Source organism: Plectropomus leopardus, chromosome 18 (assembly GCF_026936395.1).
Source record: "Plectropomus leopardus strain MGB_pleo_1.0 chromosome 18, ASM2693639v1, whole genome shotgun sequence".
NCBI classification, from domain to species: Eukaryota; Metazoa; Chordata; class Actinopteri; order Perciformes; family Serranidae; genus Plectropomus; species Plectropomus leopardus.
The window spans coordinates 11,679,997-11,697,500 of NC_142193.1; the positions used below are offsets into that span (position 1 = coordinate 11,679,997).

The following is a 17,504-nucleotide window of genomic DNA, read 5'->3' on the forward strand; positions in this document are numbered from 1 at the left end:
AGAATTTCAGCATTTTTTTCTTCATTCACTATGGACATATGCAAGAAAAACAAAACTCTTCACAAAGTCACTGTAACATAGGGTGTCTAATTGATACACAAATGATAATTTTGTGGGTGAATTTCATTTCATGTATATTTTTTCATTTGTAGATGTTTACTGCCTTTCTCAGCTTTCTACTTTTCCAAACAGAATATTTTTCACTTTTGGACAATTGGTCAGAACAAACAGGACACCTGAAAAGGTCGAGAAACTGGGATGAGTGATGATTTTTCATCCTTTTCTTACATTTCAAAGACAACACAATAATCAATTACTCTGGACACTAATCTGAAGTTTATTCAGCAATGACAGCAATTAACAGCTGTAGCCCTAATTAACACACACAAATAAACATACAAATTTTGATGTCATAGCTTACAAAACATCACTTCCCCTTTTTACAATATTACAAATAACCCTTTAAGCATGATAAGTTAAAAATAGCTGTCACACTTCTTCTTTTAACTCTACATCAGTTTTCTAAGGAATGGTTATGTTCTATTTTTTTCTGGTTAAAGTGATGGTAAAATTTGATTTGAGTCATTGCACTTTTTCATGGAAAATCGGGCTATATGGAAAAATCCACATGGCTCCAAAGAAAGACATTTTTCAGCAATGCATAACAAATTTCCGAAGCTATGCCCCAAGCCTCTAATCTTTATCTACTATCTTTGATGTCTCTGGGGTGAAATAAAAGCATTTTTCATTATTCATACCTTCTGAAGCCTGTTTCTTGACCCATGATGAATGCTTTTCATCTAATAAGATGCCACTGAGAGCAATTTTAGAATTGCAGAACAAGATTTAAAACTGCAGAGCCCCGTTTCATTTATTCACATTGAGATAAAAATAGAGACACTGAGAGAAATGGATGGTAAAATGATTGTGTGGGATAATTGAGGTCACTGAGAAGCATAATCTGTAAATCTGATGATCTATTTACCTGAACGTGTGCTCACATCCAGTGTGTGCGTGTTTGTGTGTGTGCAGATGTCGATGGTGTCCTCCTAATGTCATCACATAATCATCATGTGAAATGCCAAGACATGACCTCCTGAACCAGGAAAAAGACAATAATCCACCAATCCACCCAGCTAAATTGTAAAATAGGTTGTAAAGTAGATGAATGACAATAAAACCAGAGTCAACAAACATAAAAGCATTTGTAGAACACAAACAGCAGGTGTCTATTTCCTTCTTTTATGCGCATTCACACACAAAAAGTGATGGCACTACAGGATGACACTGGCAGATGCCAGATGACATAAACACACACAGTGACTCTAGTAATTTTCCAGCTTTAAAACCAACCCTGCTCTCCCCGAGTTACATAATATGTATGTGACTTCCTCATTTACGCCAACACGCAGAACGGCGTGTAAGATTACTCCCGCTATGCTTTATCCCTCCAACCCCTCCCTCCTCTACTTCTCTAACCCCCCTGTGCACAATTTCCCAAACTCTCTTCTCTGCTGGCAGTTATTGTTTTTGTACCAAGATCAGTCGAGCTGATACAGACTTGCACCGAGGGGCTCTAAGCAGGCTGCTGCCGTGGCCTTTCAGTGGCTCCACAGGTGTACGCCTGCAGGCTTTCCCGAGAGGCTGCAGCACCTCGCTGGGTTTCACACAGAGCTTTGGTCCCAATAAAAACATTGGCTGATGGATCGTAGCATAGAAAGGAGATGCATCAGTTGATCTAAAGGTGATGAGTGAATTGGAATATTGTGCTGACTGCATTGTATGACAGATAGAGGAGGTAGAAAAAAGGCTCTAGATTCACTGAGGCATGGGAGACTGTGTGGCAAAACTGAAATATTTCTTTATGTATGTTTTTTGATGCAATCCCCTTTATTGCATTTAAAGGAACAGTGTGAAAGATTTAGGGAGAAATAGTGGCATCTAGCGGTGAGGACTGCAGGGTTTAACATGCTGAAACTTCTCCTGGTTAGAATTCCTTCCATGATCATTGTTTAGGAGGTACTTTCGAGAACTGAATTATCCAAACAGGTCTTTTCATCTCCAAACAGACTCAGTGATTAAGCTGGTAAAAACACTGAAAAAAGCAGTTTCATGTTAGTGTTTCTCTGATGCTGTTAACTTCAGGTCCAGACGTTCAGGGTTTTTTTCCTGGAAGCCAAATTATTCCCAGATGTCTCCTCCTCTCAAAAACAATCAAACTCAGTGATTTCAACTGGTAAAAACACTGAATAAAACAGTTTCATTTTACAAATTAGCGTTTTTCCAATGCCGTTTGGTTTATTATGGAGGGACTGCTAACTACGGTGGCTGATGTCAAAACATGAATGGCCCTTTCTAGACCCAGTGTTTGGTTTTGTCTGTTCTGGGCTACTGTAGAAATATGGTGGTGCAACATGATGATCTCTCACAGGCGATGACCCTATGTGTATATATAAATGACTTATTCTAAGGTAGCAAAAATATGAAGATTCTTATTTTCATGTGATTATTGGAAGCATACTTACTATATTATATTCCATCTCTGCCAATATATCCCCATAAATCCTACACACTGAATATTATAATTTTTATATTTCTACCCTCAGTGATGTGTTGATACCTCTCAACTTCCATCACGCTATTTGGCAATTTTTTATTTTGTTTTTAGAGGTGCCATAGTATTACAAATCTTACTAAAAGTTGTATTTTCATAAGGTGTCAGGTGTAATTTGGGGCAAGGAGGCTAAGTAGCTAGGAATGACTCCACTCTGCTGCCTCACTCTGTGCTGTGTGGGGTACATGAGTCATTGGTAAATGTTGACTTTGCACATGCGTGTATGTGTGCACAGGTATGTGTGCGTTGGCTCAGCACAGTCTTGCGTAGCAGCCTGGGTGCAGATCGGCTGATATGGGTCTGCTCCCCAGAGGCCGTCCTCTAAGCTGGTGCTCTCATGGCAGGGCCTATAAAAAGCGGCAGCAGTAGGACAGCGTAAACTAGATCGGAGGGGTCCCCAGGGGGGCTCTGTGGGAAGAGACAGAAAGGCTCTAAAACTCTGCCCCGTACCAGTGCTAACAGTCGAGCATCTTGAGGGGAGTCAGCTGTGCAAATCTGGCCTTGACGCAAAGAGAGAGAAACACACCTCAGATCTCCTTCCCCATCAAGCCAACATCTCTTATTACCAACAGCACTGCAATACATCAGTCCATCTTTTTAACATCATGTCACATCTCTCGGATAGATGCGGAAACATCATTCAGATCCATATGAAGCTTTTCTGACTCCCTCCCTCGTGGCCCAGCTGCTCTGAATGGATAGATATGGATTTGTACTAGATTGATTTGCAGTTATGGCATCTGCCCACCGGCGCATGCCATTACATCACTCAGAAATAAGCACTTGTGTATGTGCATGGCATACTGTACACCCATGGGAACATACTCATAATGTTCAGCCAGACACTAAGGGGGGCATATGGAGTACATTTGAGCAAAGAAATGTGGGTCTTGTGTTGAAATGTTTCCCCTTCAAACAGAGTTTCTGAGTGTGGAGATGGATGATATTTTTGTTTGAGATCTTCAATTTCTTTGCATTTAATTCCATGGGGCAGCACATGGGACAGTTCCCTCTCTCCTCTCTTGAGTCTGTTCATTTCAGCGCTGTTTTTCTCTGGGTGAGAGGTTCTCTGCTGCAGTTTTATTCCCTGTCTCGGCTGCTGTCGTGATCTTTAGCCTGTTTGAACTCTGTGGAGCAACTCAATTAAACAGAGTGATGTCTGCATTTTTCTCTGAGCCAGGCTCCCCTAGTGAGCCTTTTAAAATGAAGTGGCAGAACCCCATGTGGTGCTGTAAGTGCAATCTTGCAATGAGTTCATCAACACAATAAGGTGAAAAATGATCCCCCTCAGTATGATTTGTGTGGGCTTTTTTCTGGTTGCACATTTATAATATATATATATATATATATATATATAGAGAGAGAGAGAGAGAAATTTATTGTAAGTTTAATTACAAATATTAAAAAACTGCATGAACCTTGCAAGTTTAATGATTTCAGAATTTTTAAACTTGATGACAACTTTTATATAAAGATGGACGACATAACAGCTGCCAAAAACTAAAGCCAAAACATCTTGATCATCCCCTGCTGGCTAACTGCAGCATAGGTCACAACCTCGTCCCCTCTATGTTAGTGACTGGGTCATGGGCCAAATGAAAAACTCAAAGTGCGAAGACAAGTTTTTCCCAAAGATGGTGTCTGTCATTTCAGGTACTTCTTATCACTCCAATGTTTGTTTATGTGTTCATTTTTCAGATAAGTTTGGTTTTAATTACATATTTGAAGATATAAAAAGGGGGTCTGACGTCATGATTGACAGTGTTATGAGCCAATCAGTGTGCTTGTGCTCAGTGGCTTGGATGATTGTATAGGTGGGAAGTGGACACTGTGGACATTGCCGCTGCGCAGAATCTGGCTCCAAATGACACGATAAGCACAATATGGCCGTATTTTGTACAGTGGGAGGAAACAGAGTTGCGTTGTTCATCTTTATTTACAGTCTAAGAAAGAAAACATGGACAGGTCTGGTGTGACATCTTGACAATATTTCATGTGACCCAAGTCTCCACCACCAGGAGATTTAAAACACAGCTAGCATCAGTTAGCAGCTAATTCAAAGAAAAAGAGCAACAATGAGGTCCGCTATATAACAGACATGGTAAATGACTGCATGTTATTCCATTGTTATAGTTTATGAAACGCTGCCACTGTGCATGTTATATATTACACCAGAGGCTGACGCTATGATGTTACATGTCACGCCTCTTTTGCTTTCGGGATACTGGCATGCTGTCTAAAATCACACACTGGAGCGGCATGATATCTGCATTGTTGTTTGGTTTTGTGTAAAAATGCAAAGGCAGCATGAAGAAGGGTTTTCGTAACAACCCTATAGCATGATCAATGTATAAAAAGTGCTGAAGATTAAGATTTGTTGCCTTTATCCTATCTGGTTTGTGTGAATAGCAGAGTATCTACTTAGATTTTGCTGGTTGGAGGCTAACCGAGCTGTTTTTGAGCTCCAAAATGCATTGTTAATTGATATCATCTCCGCCTGCTGTTTTATTTGTGAGCATGTTCACACTGGAATTTTTAGGAATTTGATTTTTTACATTTTGTGTATGTCAGTCCACCATGCTGTTTCCTGACAGAGCTGGGAGACAAAATGTTTTCATTTACATGACAATGACAAAACCACGGGCCAGCGATCAGATATATCATGTGACAGACAGCTCTGTCCGACACGTTCAGGCTATACTCGGTCATCACTAACACACAGCACTGCCAGGCAGCTTCAACAAGGCTTTACTGAGTAACACCCGCTTGCTGAGTTTCCAGCTGTTTCAAAGAGGGTCAAGGACGCAAATTACAACCCCAACTGCAGCTCAGTAAGGTCTGAGGTCTGACAGATTTGCATGGTGTGCTAATTCCTATTCAAATGAACAGCAAATTCCCAAAAGTCAGTGAGACCGCTGCATGTTGCATCTCAACATTCATGCAACACTTTTGCGGTGACCTTTGGCCTCACCACTGGCTAACTGAATAAACAGATGGACTGGAGATAGCATCTGGAGGGGCTCTCCAATGACCCCAAAATAGGAAATGTAATTAAGCTGCACCCACTGGCAGAATGATATCACACTCAGACAACCATCGCCCCTCTCTGTCTCCTCTGTCTCATAGTAACCCCCCAGCATTTATGTAATTAGCTGCTGGTAGCTGTTTAGGCGCATTGTTCCAGAGACTGTTGGAAGAAAGGCTTACAATCACAGTACAATAGAGATAATATGCCAATGGCTGATGAGTGACAGGAAGCCACCTGCCAGGTCACAGCACACACTGGAGCAACACATGGGGCGAGGTGGCAACAGGGTAGGTGCCAATCAAAGCTTTCACAGAGACGATGGCGCTTCTAACAGAGAGCAAACATCAGGATGATTCTGCTTTTGTTGTTCACACACTCAAACTTAGTGTTGTCACATTGTGCAGTCTCCAAAGAACAGTTCCAGAGGTCAACAGGCAGGGACAAACAAAGGACAGAGTAGCTATAGTTACTCATCTGCAGCATCATACCAACCCACAGGTGATAAATTAAAAAAAAGGTGACTGCTGATGGTTGCTATGCAGATTACAGATCATTGCTTGGATGCAAAAGGCATCTATGAACTCAAATAAGTGTAAGATTTCTACATCACTTAAAGGTGCAGTCGGCAATTCAAATCAAAACACTTTTTAGCCATTAAAAAAACATCTCCTCATGGTCAAATAGCTGTCTGATCTTTGTGTGCCAAAAAAATCTTGTGTTCACATACAGCTCTGGCTCTGTAGATGGGAAACAAGTGGCCCTGACTGTACTGCACAAAAGAAGACTGCATTGGGACTGGGACTACACAGGACCCAATGCAAATCTCTTGCAAGCCATGAAAACACATAGGGCCAACAAGGTACGATGGCTCATTATGACCAAAAAGGACCATTATTTAGACAAAACATCTACAAGAATCGAATTAGTGTTATGTTTAAATGCAAAAGAGGAGAACATAGTTTTGTTATTACTATAGACTGTATAAAAATAATGGAAATAGCCACCATTGGTTTTTGGCCTTAGAATGTCACCATTTGAATGAATTTTTGGCAGTAACCATATTTGAACAAAAAATAACAAGCAAGTGATATAAAAATTCACCCTCATAAAGGTATCATGAATGTTGAGATCAAAACATTTTTTTGTACCAGGCTGTAAATATGTTTATTTCAGCTCTAAAGTTGCACATTTTAACATGGGGTCTATGAGGTTTGACTCACTTCTGGAGTCAGCCTCAAGTGGCCATATGAGAAACTGCAGTTTTTGGCACTTCCCCGAAAACTTCTTTCCCTGAACACGTAAATTATGGGAGTGGGTCCTGCACAGGGCTCTATTATAATCATTAGCTACTCTTCTATTCTACATCCTTGCCTACGAGGAATGGAGCTTCACCATGATAGTAATGAAATGTAAATAACATAGGAGCTACTACCGGGGCTTCTAAACAAGGACTGATGGAAGTATTTGCTCAAGTATTGAGTTCAAATAGAGACAGTCTTTCTCCAGAATCCCTGACTCCACCTTTATGATCGTAACCAATATTTGGCTATAAAATATCCATGAACACCTTTATTTGTTATCTGACTGCGTAAATTCTGAATATTGGTTTTGCGTCTCTTTGTTACTGTAATATTTGAGCATGACCTTGTTCCTGCTTTGGGCCATCCCCTTTCATAAACACATCGAAGATGACCCGGCATGCTTCTGTGTAAGCTCATTAAGTTTCAGGCAGATAAACACAGCAAAAAATGTCTCAACAGCTATGACGAAAATCAGAGATTACAGCCGGCACAGCAGCAATAACATAATGCCATGTCTTCTCTGTGTTGATGAAACAGCGATCGAGACCAATCCCATTTGTTTTGGGTCACGCTTCAGTGCTTCTCTCAATATGCTGAAATCGGTCTGACCATACTGTGGGTGAGAGAAAGGGACTCCTGACTCTACAAGTGAAATCAGGAGGCAGCTAAACGGTGCAGTTCCATGTCCAATTTCTGACACAGTTGCAATGAACATACTGATGACATTTGGTGACAAGTCTGCTCCTGATCCCCCCTGCTGTGCCACTGTTGCCTTTCTAATCCTCATCACAGATACAGTATAGTTCGCACTGTGGTCACTATAGTCAGCATTCAAAGATGCTTTAGATGCCCTGTGATATCTCTGCAGTGTCATAGATAAGGAGATATGTCCAGTTAGAGATGAACGCGTGCACATTAGGGGGCTGTATATTTCTCATGTCCTGACTACAGCCTGACTTAGTTTGATAAACGATGATCTCTGAAGCGACAAGTGAGTGACTGAGTGGGATACTGCACCAGCTGACAATAGAGGATTTGTTGACTGTAACGCATTTGCAGCATTGCAGGCCTCCATCACACTCTGGACAGTGCCCGTGCATGCCTGAGGTGCAGCAGGCATTATGGCACATTTTCAACTCAGTGTGTACAGTGTCATCAAGCAGCAAATCACTCTACCCATGCTCAATATTTATGTTTTATTCACTGTTTACACATGACACACGCCCGTGCACACAGGAGCCAAAAGCAGATGATTGTTCTGTTAATATTATCATGACGACAACATGATTTTCAGAATAAAATATAAATGATTAAAAGAAATAAACTGGCTTTTGTATGAGCTCAACCAAAGTGGGAAAAAAAACATGAAAGGAAACTTTGTGTTAACTGCTGTAGACAGATGCAGAACATAAAAATGTTCCCGTAGAGCCATTAACTAATCAAAATGCCTGGACTGTCAAAAACAGGGAGGAACAAACACAAACGCAGCCTTCAGAAGACAGAGGTCCATTGAATGTGTCCTAACTGTAATTACAATCTGTGGTTTCCAAAAAAGCAATTCATCTTATTTAAATAATTTCTCTCCCCAATTAGTTTTTGCCACCACAAACATCAACAAATTGCTCTGGGCTGGCAACTTTAAAAGGAACACAAAAATTAATTTTCATACATTTGACAGATGACATCATGGGCAAACTGAGGCACACATTTAAGGACTGCCCACATGCTATGGAAACAAAATGGGTCAAGCAATGTATCACCATGTGTGAAAACATTTTGTCTAAATACATTTAAGTATGTGAATGTGCAAATAAAAATTTGATTGAATCATCCAGGGATACTCATCCTATTTTGCCCAGGGGCCACTTTTACAAAATAACAGGGGGCCAAGGGCCATTTAATAAACAAACAGTGATATTTATCAGTATATACAATAAACAAATTGCCTGTTTTCAACCTTTCAGCATTTGCTGCCCTTGTTCATCTTTGCCACAAAGCAAATGCAGTCAGAGCAGCCCTGCATGACTCAGGTGTAATCAGGGGCATTTCTAGGATTTGAGGACATATGGGTCTTAAGGCTTGGAGATACTTTCCATATTGAACTGTGGACAGCTATGACAACGCAGACATGCACCAGGTTCCATTAGCACAATTGACAGTCCATGTCAGCCCCTGACAGTAAATGGGAGGACTGGGAGGGGAGCTTAATGTCCTCCTATCACCGACATCAGGTGAAAGTGAAACTAAACAACGCTACTGGGACTGGAATGAATTTCCCAAATATCCAACTTTAAAAAAACCCTTCACCTTGGTTGGGTGGTGTTTTGTGTACAGTGTTTTGGACTGGACTGGACTTAGGAGATTGGAGCATGTGCAGGTGAGTTTGTATGCCTATAGTCCGTGCAGTCAATGAAAAAAGGAAAGCACACAGATATCAATTTAGTGGTCTGTACAGACCCTCGTGGACATGGGTCGATGAAGACATTTATGTCATATGGACCAAAGTGTATTTACATTTAATGAACAAAAAATAGTTCTGCAAACCATCATGCATGTCTTCCTTATGCACTCACTAATTTGAAATCATTTCTGCAAATCATTCTTCCATCATACACAAAATGACATGCACAGCTACAGATGTCTTAGGGATTCTAAAATTAAATCTATTTATTCAAAGATTCTTAACACATTTGAATGTATTCACACAAAATGTTTTCACACATTCAGATATGATGACAAACAGCTACAGTTTTTTTTACCCTATTTTGTTTCCATACATGCAAGGGAAAGATCACTGCACCCTCTTGCCCACTTCCAGCACGCTGTGTGCCATCCAACAAGATGTTCTCTCTGGAAGTGCATGTTGACAGTCCCCCAGATTGCTAATGTTTACCCACAAACACATGCTGCATCAAAGGTCGCTGTTTGACGTTTAACCTAGAGAATGGACTGGGGAGGGTGGGAGGGAGGTGGGAAGAGTGGGTGGGGCGGGGAACCTAAATCATGCACTCTATAACCCGTTTAGGTTTAATATAGATTAATGTGGAAGAGTTTTTTTTCCATTGGAAAGCTTTGGACTGATGCCCTTTGCTGCCCTTTGATATTCCCTTTCATATTGTGAGTTTCCTGTCAATTCAAGGGATCGACATGAGCTGAACAGGTCACGTTGAGTTGAGAGAGGAGAAACACAGAGACATGTCTGCTTGTTGAGTCCACAGGGACACACACTTGAAGGGAATCAGGGGATGCAACGTCTGCACCATGACCCTAATCTCTGTCCATCATGCACATTACCCTACATCACTTGCAAAGCACGCAGGATTGCTGTGTGTGTGAAGGGGGTGGGGGTAGAGATGGTAAACACAGCCATGTGCTTTCTCTGTATTGCAGAATTTGGACAACTACTACTTTGCTCATGACCTCTCAGAGATGACTAAAAAGTTATCATCTGAAAAATTGGATTTCCAGAAGATACCGATGGCAGATATACTCAGAGATGCTTGGCACGGTGTTGACAAACAAAAATATTATGATGATGAATGAGTTTGTGAAAAATTCGGATCAAAGTGCTTGAGGATTTGATAGAAGACCTTGACTTACATTTTTGGTGTAAGGAGTGGGAAAAAATCTGTTAGTGGAGTGGAAGAATTTTATTTGATTGACATTTAGGTTGCCTTGGATAATGTACAGAACCCACTGTGGACAGTTTTCAGAGGTTGGTAGAAATATGCTCAGAGTGAGGCAAATGGATTATCCTGGACATTGTTAATTGAGCATTTTTTAAAATTTTAAAAGGTCATTTTCCAGTGCTTTGAGCACCACAAACACAATTCCATTCATGTACATTGTAGCCAAGACATTTTTACACTGTACTGTACACTCATGCTGACTTATTTGGAACAATGTTTGAATGTTTTTTGGACAGAGATGGGCAGTAGCTGTGTTCAGATGACAAAGAGTCACAGAAGTTACTGACAGAGGCACCAGAACACAGTCAAAAGTTAGGGTGTCATGTGTCCATCACTGTTGATTAAAGCCAATCAAAGCAGGAGCCAAGCTTTTTCAGCTTCCATGAAGGAGGCACTCAAGCAAACATGGAGAGTTTAGTTCCTCTGCAAAAAGAATTGCCCGTTGTTAGTGGCTGTTGGCGGGTTTTTTGCACACTGAGAAGAGGAATAAATAGTCACAGAATTTACAGACGGAGACAATGGAAAAGGGGCAAAAGTTAGCTGAGCACTTAGGTGCCTATGTGACTATTGCAGAGTCTTTGTCCCAAAAATGAATACCAACTGTAACATTTCCCACTACGACAAAAAACAGATGTTAGTGGAGGATTTTTGTCCTGTGGGAGAGGGGCTTAAATAAAACCAAGATAATCTACATGACCAAATACTAAATAAAGGGGTTTGCAGACCTTGACACGTATGTATTCTTTCGGAATTAACATCCACAAATATGTGTGAAATGTTCTGTAAGAATATCTTACATCTTTAAGGCATATACAAATAGCTGCTGTTTTCTCCCACAATGTGCAGCATTTCCCTGAGTGGGAGGTACGGTAGCGTCTCTCACATTAACACCCAACCCACTGTTGAGCATTCACACAAACATATATCCACAAACATGTAACAGCACCAATGTAAACAATCTGTCAGACAGACAGAGTTGTCCATTAATGTTGACCTTTTAGATGCAGACGGTGGGGGAGCTTTGGGCGACATAGTTGTCCAGCCCGTCTCCATAGTAACAAGGTCCCGGCAGTTTGGTCGATAGCGTTTTTGGGATTTTAAATGCCATCAGAAGGAACAAGAAGGAGTTACCGGTTGTGTAACAAGTTTGGAAGAATGTTATAGTCATTGCCTCTCATTAGCAAAGACGGACTTATGGGCGACAGTAATTGCAGTGAGAGGGGAAGGGAGTTAAATGAGTGTCGTTAACCAGTTACTCTTGCACACCCACATGTCCTTAGAGACTCCCATCAGCCCAGGGTAGATGCTATCTGCTTTAAAGCACACATGCACACATCCTCTCCTGAACGCCCTTCGGTTTCCCATACTTCCTTATAACAATCAGCATTCATCCACCTGCAAACAACTTCAAAATAGAGCATCAACAACCAACTCAAGGTTTTATACTTCTTTATACTCTTGAAACACTGACATAACTGTTGTCCTGAACAGAAGCTGACACCAAAAGTTTAGCAAACACAACCTATCTGAAAGTAAAGGCTGCTGGAGGAGAGCCAGCCAACAGAGCACTAAATATAGCTGATCACAGTTTGACCATAAGGTGATTGAGCAATAAGGTCCTCCCCAAATCAGGAGGAAGTGAGAGATTTTTTTTTTCTTATGTGAAGGTGCAGCTCACATATGGTAGATTGATATCCTGTGGCTTCTTGGAAGAGATGATAGGTATCAGTGCATGGTGACAGGCCATGAGAGATAGAGAGAACATGAAGAGGAGGAGGAGAGTGTGTGTTTATGTGTAAATGTGGAAGTCTGGCGTATGAGCATTGCAAAGCACTTCCATTTTGGCAAGTCATTTAGTCTATAATTCAGCGTTAGTTGTGCTGGTAGCATAAAAAAGTGACATCATCATCACACTTTCTCGCAAACAAACTTGTTGTGACAGTATATGCTGATCAGTTTCAGGCCGCTCAAGTTCATCAAAAGCCACTTTCATGCAAGCTGTGAAACAAGGACAGATACTGAGGGAGCTGACCCCAGACAGGTGAACCCAGAGATTAAGGTTGTGTGTGTTTCTCTCTCTCTGCTTTCCTTCATATAGCACATCTTTCTTGCTTTCCATCTCTCCCTGAGATCTCAGGAGGGATGAGCCATTGGCCTCGATCTACCTCGCCACCAAACGGCCCACTTTCCCTTGCTCTAAAATAAGAGCCATCAACAGTGGAGCCCAAAATGAAAGATCAGAGTTGTCCTGTCAAAAATTAACATTTCAGAGAGTGACACAGGCTGAGTCAGTCATATGATGTTTCTGTGGAAAAGTAACATTGAGGGATTGTAACAACAAAAGCTCAGATCACAGAGGTCATTCACATGCAGAGATTGCAACAAGCAGCCAAAGACAAAAAAAAGAGTAATTATTAACAGTGGCAGTGACCGACAAAATGTCAAGGGCTTGTTTTGTTACAAAAGAGCTTCATACGCAAGATAATGACTTTCGTGCCCATGTTGCATTGTTAAAGAGGTCAAGATGAGACACTAATCTCATGAGGAACCAGCGAGGGAAATGTCATCATGATTTCTCAAAAATGTAGCAGACAGACCAAGCAAACCCAGCACTTTGTGTCAGAGTTGAAACAAAGCAGAGAGGAAAGGTGATGCAGAGTAAAGATGTTCTGAAGTGGAGAAATGTGAACGGTAACTTCATAGTTTCAAGGAATTTAAGCTGTGAAACACTAAAAATTCAAACACAAAACAGGTCAGAGATGCTAAAGCAGGAACACTAAATACATTTTTTCTCTGGGTTAAACACCCATCTGTCCACTGCCTGCTCACCATCTCCACTTGCCGAGGGTCCAGGTTGGTGGGCACAGAGGCCGGCACAGCAAATTGAATCTTCTTCCTCTCCTTTGGTTCCCCCTCCATCTCAGTCGAAACAGCAAATTGGATCTTCTTCCTCTCCTTGGGCTCCCCCTCGACCTCGGCCGACACAGAGGGCTCCATGGCTCTGGATCCTGGGGGTCTGACACCCAGCGGAGAGGAGGGTTTGCTGCCGAAGATCACTATAACCTCCCTGGAGGAACCTCCCACTGCTGAAGACTTGTCTCCTGCCTCACTCCTTCTCACCCTGACTCCCTTCTTCTCTCAGAAAAACAATCAGCTGATCTCTCTTTATCACCTTCTGTCCTCTTTCCCTCTCCAACCAGTTGCTAATATTTTCCTCTGCCTTTCCTGTTCTCACTCTTTGTCCCCTTCCCTTACAACCTGTGCAGCTGGAGTGAATGAAGCTTGTCCTTAGATGTGGCTGTGAGGGAGAGAAGTGGGTGGGGGTATAGGGGAGGGACCAAGGGCCAAAAGAAGGTGGAGATATCAAGAGAGAGGGGAGGCACCAGAGCAGAGAGGGGAGGAGAGGAAAGAGGATGTAACAGAGGGGGTGGAGAGGAAGCGGCAGTGTTTTTTTTCCCCCCCTAGCTATCTAAGCTGACGTTGATTTGTAATCAGAAAAAAAAAATAATCTCATCACATCAGCTGAGCCTCTTTTGGCCTCTATTTGTGAATGAGAGATTTATGCTGTGCTGAGAGAGGGAGGGAGCAGGGAGTGCAAGGAGGGATAAACAGGAAGAGAGATGCGTGGAGTATATGTAGTGGGGGGAACGTACATGGGGATCCAGCGGCTAAACTCATGCTACTAACATCTCTAGATTTATTGTGCCGGGTGGCGTTATATGTGATGCTATGAACAATGATATTCAATGGAAACCCCCTCAGAGTAACACAGAAACACTGAGGCTTTCTTTCATCCTGTAGTGAATATTAATTACTAAGACAAACCCCATTAAAATGTTATTTTTTTTAACCTGAAAAAACTTTCCTAATAATGATAAAACACCAGACAAAAATGGCAGTTTTAGACATATTATTTTCTTTTAATAATAATTTATTACTAATAGATTAATAATAATAATAATTTTATTTTTATTTCATGTGTTGTTTATTTCTGCATTATTCTAACCTCATATTCTCATTTTGTATAATTATATAAACTCAAATTTTATGTCATAATTTCTTAAAATGCAAAAAAGTATATAACATGTAAATACTGACAATCATCATCATCATTATCATCATAGTACTCATAATCCCAATACAATAACACTGGCTACTTCTTTTTTGTATTGCACCGCAAATGGCTTTCGCTCTATCATTTCCTCTTACTCCATATACACTCTCTTATGACTTTTTTCAATATCAAACAAAAAAAATGGGTTAGGGGTTGGTTGCTCCTTAGACAGGCGCCTATGTCAAATATAGGAAGATCTGCCACTGGGAAAAGGGACATCAATTTCTAAAAACAGACAGACGACGGTGGAGAAAGGAGGCAGATTGTAAAGGGAATAGAGAGAGAGAGGGGCAGTTCCAGTGCTATTTTCAGGGCCTCACTGTTATTTCACTTGCATGGCAGAGGGATTTGGACAGTGAAGAGCGGTGGATTTGGCCTCGGGGCAGAGTTGAGCTTTGGCATGAGCTGGAATGAAGGAGATAGCTGGAGTGGTAGAGGTGGTGGAGGAGGAAGAGTGAGGCGGCTGGAGGGGCTTAGTGGGCAGAACAGAGAAGAAGGTCAAGGTGTATACAGCACTCTGGGAGCGCAACTGGCGCTTACAGAGTCCAGAAACACATTAAAACAGTCAACTGAGTGTTTATCCCGCTGGTCAGAGCGAGCTGAACATGCCAGCGTGTTATTTATTCACTGTTTCCGTGAGGGGGAGAATGAGGAGGGGGTGGGGTTCTGATTTTTAAAGAGTTTTTTTCTGGGTGTTTTAACTGCTGCAAAGCCACTCCTGTCTGAAGTGAATAACCATCTCCACATGCCTGCAGGTGGAAACTCAATACTGCACCCCTCATACATCAAGTCTGAAAGCCTTAGGTTTTTGACAAGCTAGACCAAATATAGACTGTATGTGGCTGCTGAATGTTTCTGAAGAAATTAAACCTTTCTCAGTCACCCGCTGCCATTTAATTCTGTTGCCAGAGTGGTTACATAACTTCATCAGAAATTGAGCAACATATCATGAGGAATGTGTAATAGGCTCTGATTAAGAAGCCTGTTCACTACAAGCTGCATAATTCCTGAATCAATGAAACAACTGATTGAGTTATTGTCAAATAACAAAAACTAAACAGATATTTCTTTATTTAAAAGCCTGGACAGTCAGGGAGTGAGGAGCAGCCTTAATTTAGGAATGAGGGGCTTGATGGCACTGTGTCTGAGCAGGATTTTATAAACACAGGTGCACCCCAGTGCCTTTCCTCTCCATCTAAACAAATAAAATAGGCAACAGATTCAGGACTGACTCTCATTTGTGCTAATATGCTGAACACTTGTTTGGTTTAAGGGCACTGAGAGAGCTGATTATCTGATGTCAGGTCAGCAGCACTGTGGTCAATGATGCCAGCAACTTTACTTGCAAGTTTACTCTAGTTTACTTGTTTTGTGTGATTTGTTGTTTTAGAGCAGCATTTCCCAAACCTCTCCCCAAGTACAACTTAACCTTCATGTTTTAGATATCTCCTTGCTGTAGTTTGGTTTCAAAGTACCTTTTCAAAACAAGCTGCTTTAAAAATAATGGTATATGCTGACCAGTATATTGCTTTTGTGTACTGTTTAAGGGCAATTGAAAATTTACCCATTTGGATAATAAAGTTTTAACCCTGTTCTACTCAACTTTGCTTGTATCACTGTATTAAGAGTTTGTCGTACAGTGCAACTCCAATGAGCAAACAAACCTGGGAGGACAAGCCAAGATAAAACTGGAAAGAACACGAAAATAGTCAAACACAGACTAAACAAGCAAGTGCAAGGCTGTCGCAGTGAATACAAATAGGATGATCAGCTGTGATCTCAGACTCCAATATAAGACGAGGCATTTAATCTCCAAAAATAATCACAAATCTCTGGCAAAATAAAATGTGTCTTTCAGCTTTAGTTTGCGGATTTAGTGAGAAAAGTAACAGCAAATAAGATGTTTATTTAGGGAAAAAAAATGATAAATCGAGTAAGAATATGATTAAAAAAAGAATAAAATCACTGAAATTATCACAGAGGGTCAGAAGAGGGTGTTACCATAAACACAACATCATCTTGTAAGGTAGATGCTGCATTGCAGTGTTGTTCAGAAAAATACCCATGCACATACAATGATTTATAGAAAATGATATTCATGCATGTGGAGACTTAATGCTGCATTATACATACTGGCTGGATTACAGGACCAGAAAATCAGATTTAGGGCATCAGTAAATCAGATTTTTTAAATTCAGATGACACATTCTGTTCTTGGGCAAATCCCACAACATTTACTCCTGGGGGCGGGTGGGTACTCTGCCCTGTCAGCTCATCATCTCTAGCTCTATTAGGTTAGGTGAGCTTATACGGTGTTATATGGATACTAAACACATTCCAACAAACATAGATGTAAATTTCAGGAGGGATGCATGGGACTGTTCATTGTTGAGTTCAAGTGGGCATTTGTGCCAAATTAAAAAAAAAATCGGATATGTTACGTTCACAGGAGTGAGACAGATGCAAGGTCACATCGACCTTTAACCTTTGACCAATACAATGTAATCAGTTCATCGTTGAGTCCAAGTGAATGTTGGAGGTATTAAAAACAAACAAAAAACAAACTTTTATGACAATTGTATGGAGTGTGAATTTTTATGGCCTATAACTCACTTGCTTCCATTCTATTAAGGCCCAAAGTTACACATTATTTAAGGGCGGGGCCACTTGAGTGACACGCTGAGGCGTTGCCTTAGATAAACAAGATGGTGAACTAATTGCCAAACTTAAGGCATCAAAACAGGGGCACGTTCAATTG

General features: G+C 41.1%; 1 protein-coding gene across 3 annotated transcripts in view; it reads right to left on the minus strand.

Annotated features, from left to right (window-relative positions):
- Positions 1-13,928, minus strand: part of ppp1r1b (protein phosphatase 1, regulatory (inhibitor) subunit 1B) — a 28,253-nt gene extending 14,325 nt beyond the window's left edge. Inside the window, exon 1 of one of the 3 annotated variants that reach the window (XM_088069094.1) lies at positions 13,462-13,928. In XM_088069094.1, coding sequence (XP_087925220.1) covers positions 13,462-13,629 — 168 coding nt within the window. In that variant the 5' untranslated portion in view covers positions 13,630-13,928. The remainder of the gene's footprint in view (positions 1-13,461) is intronic. The other 2 variants (XM_042505262.2, XM_042505263.2) reach the window with 2 other exon arrangements.
- Positions 13,929-17,504: the final 3,576 nt, after the last annotated feature.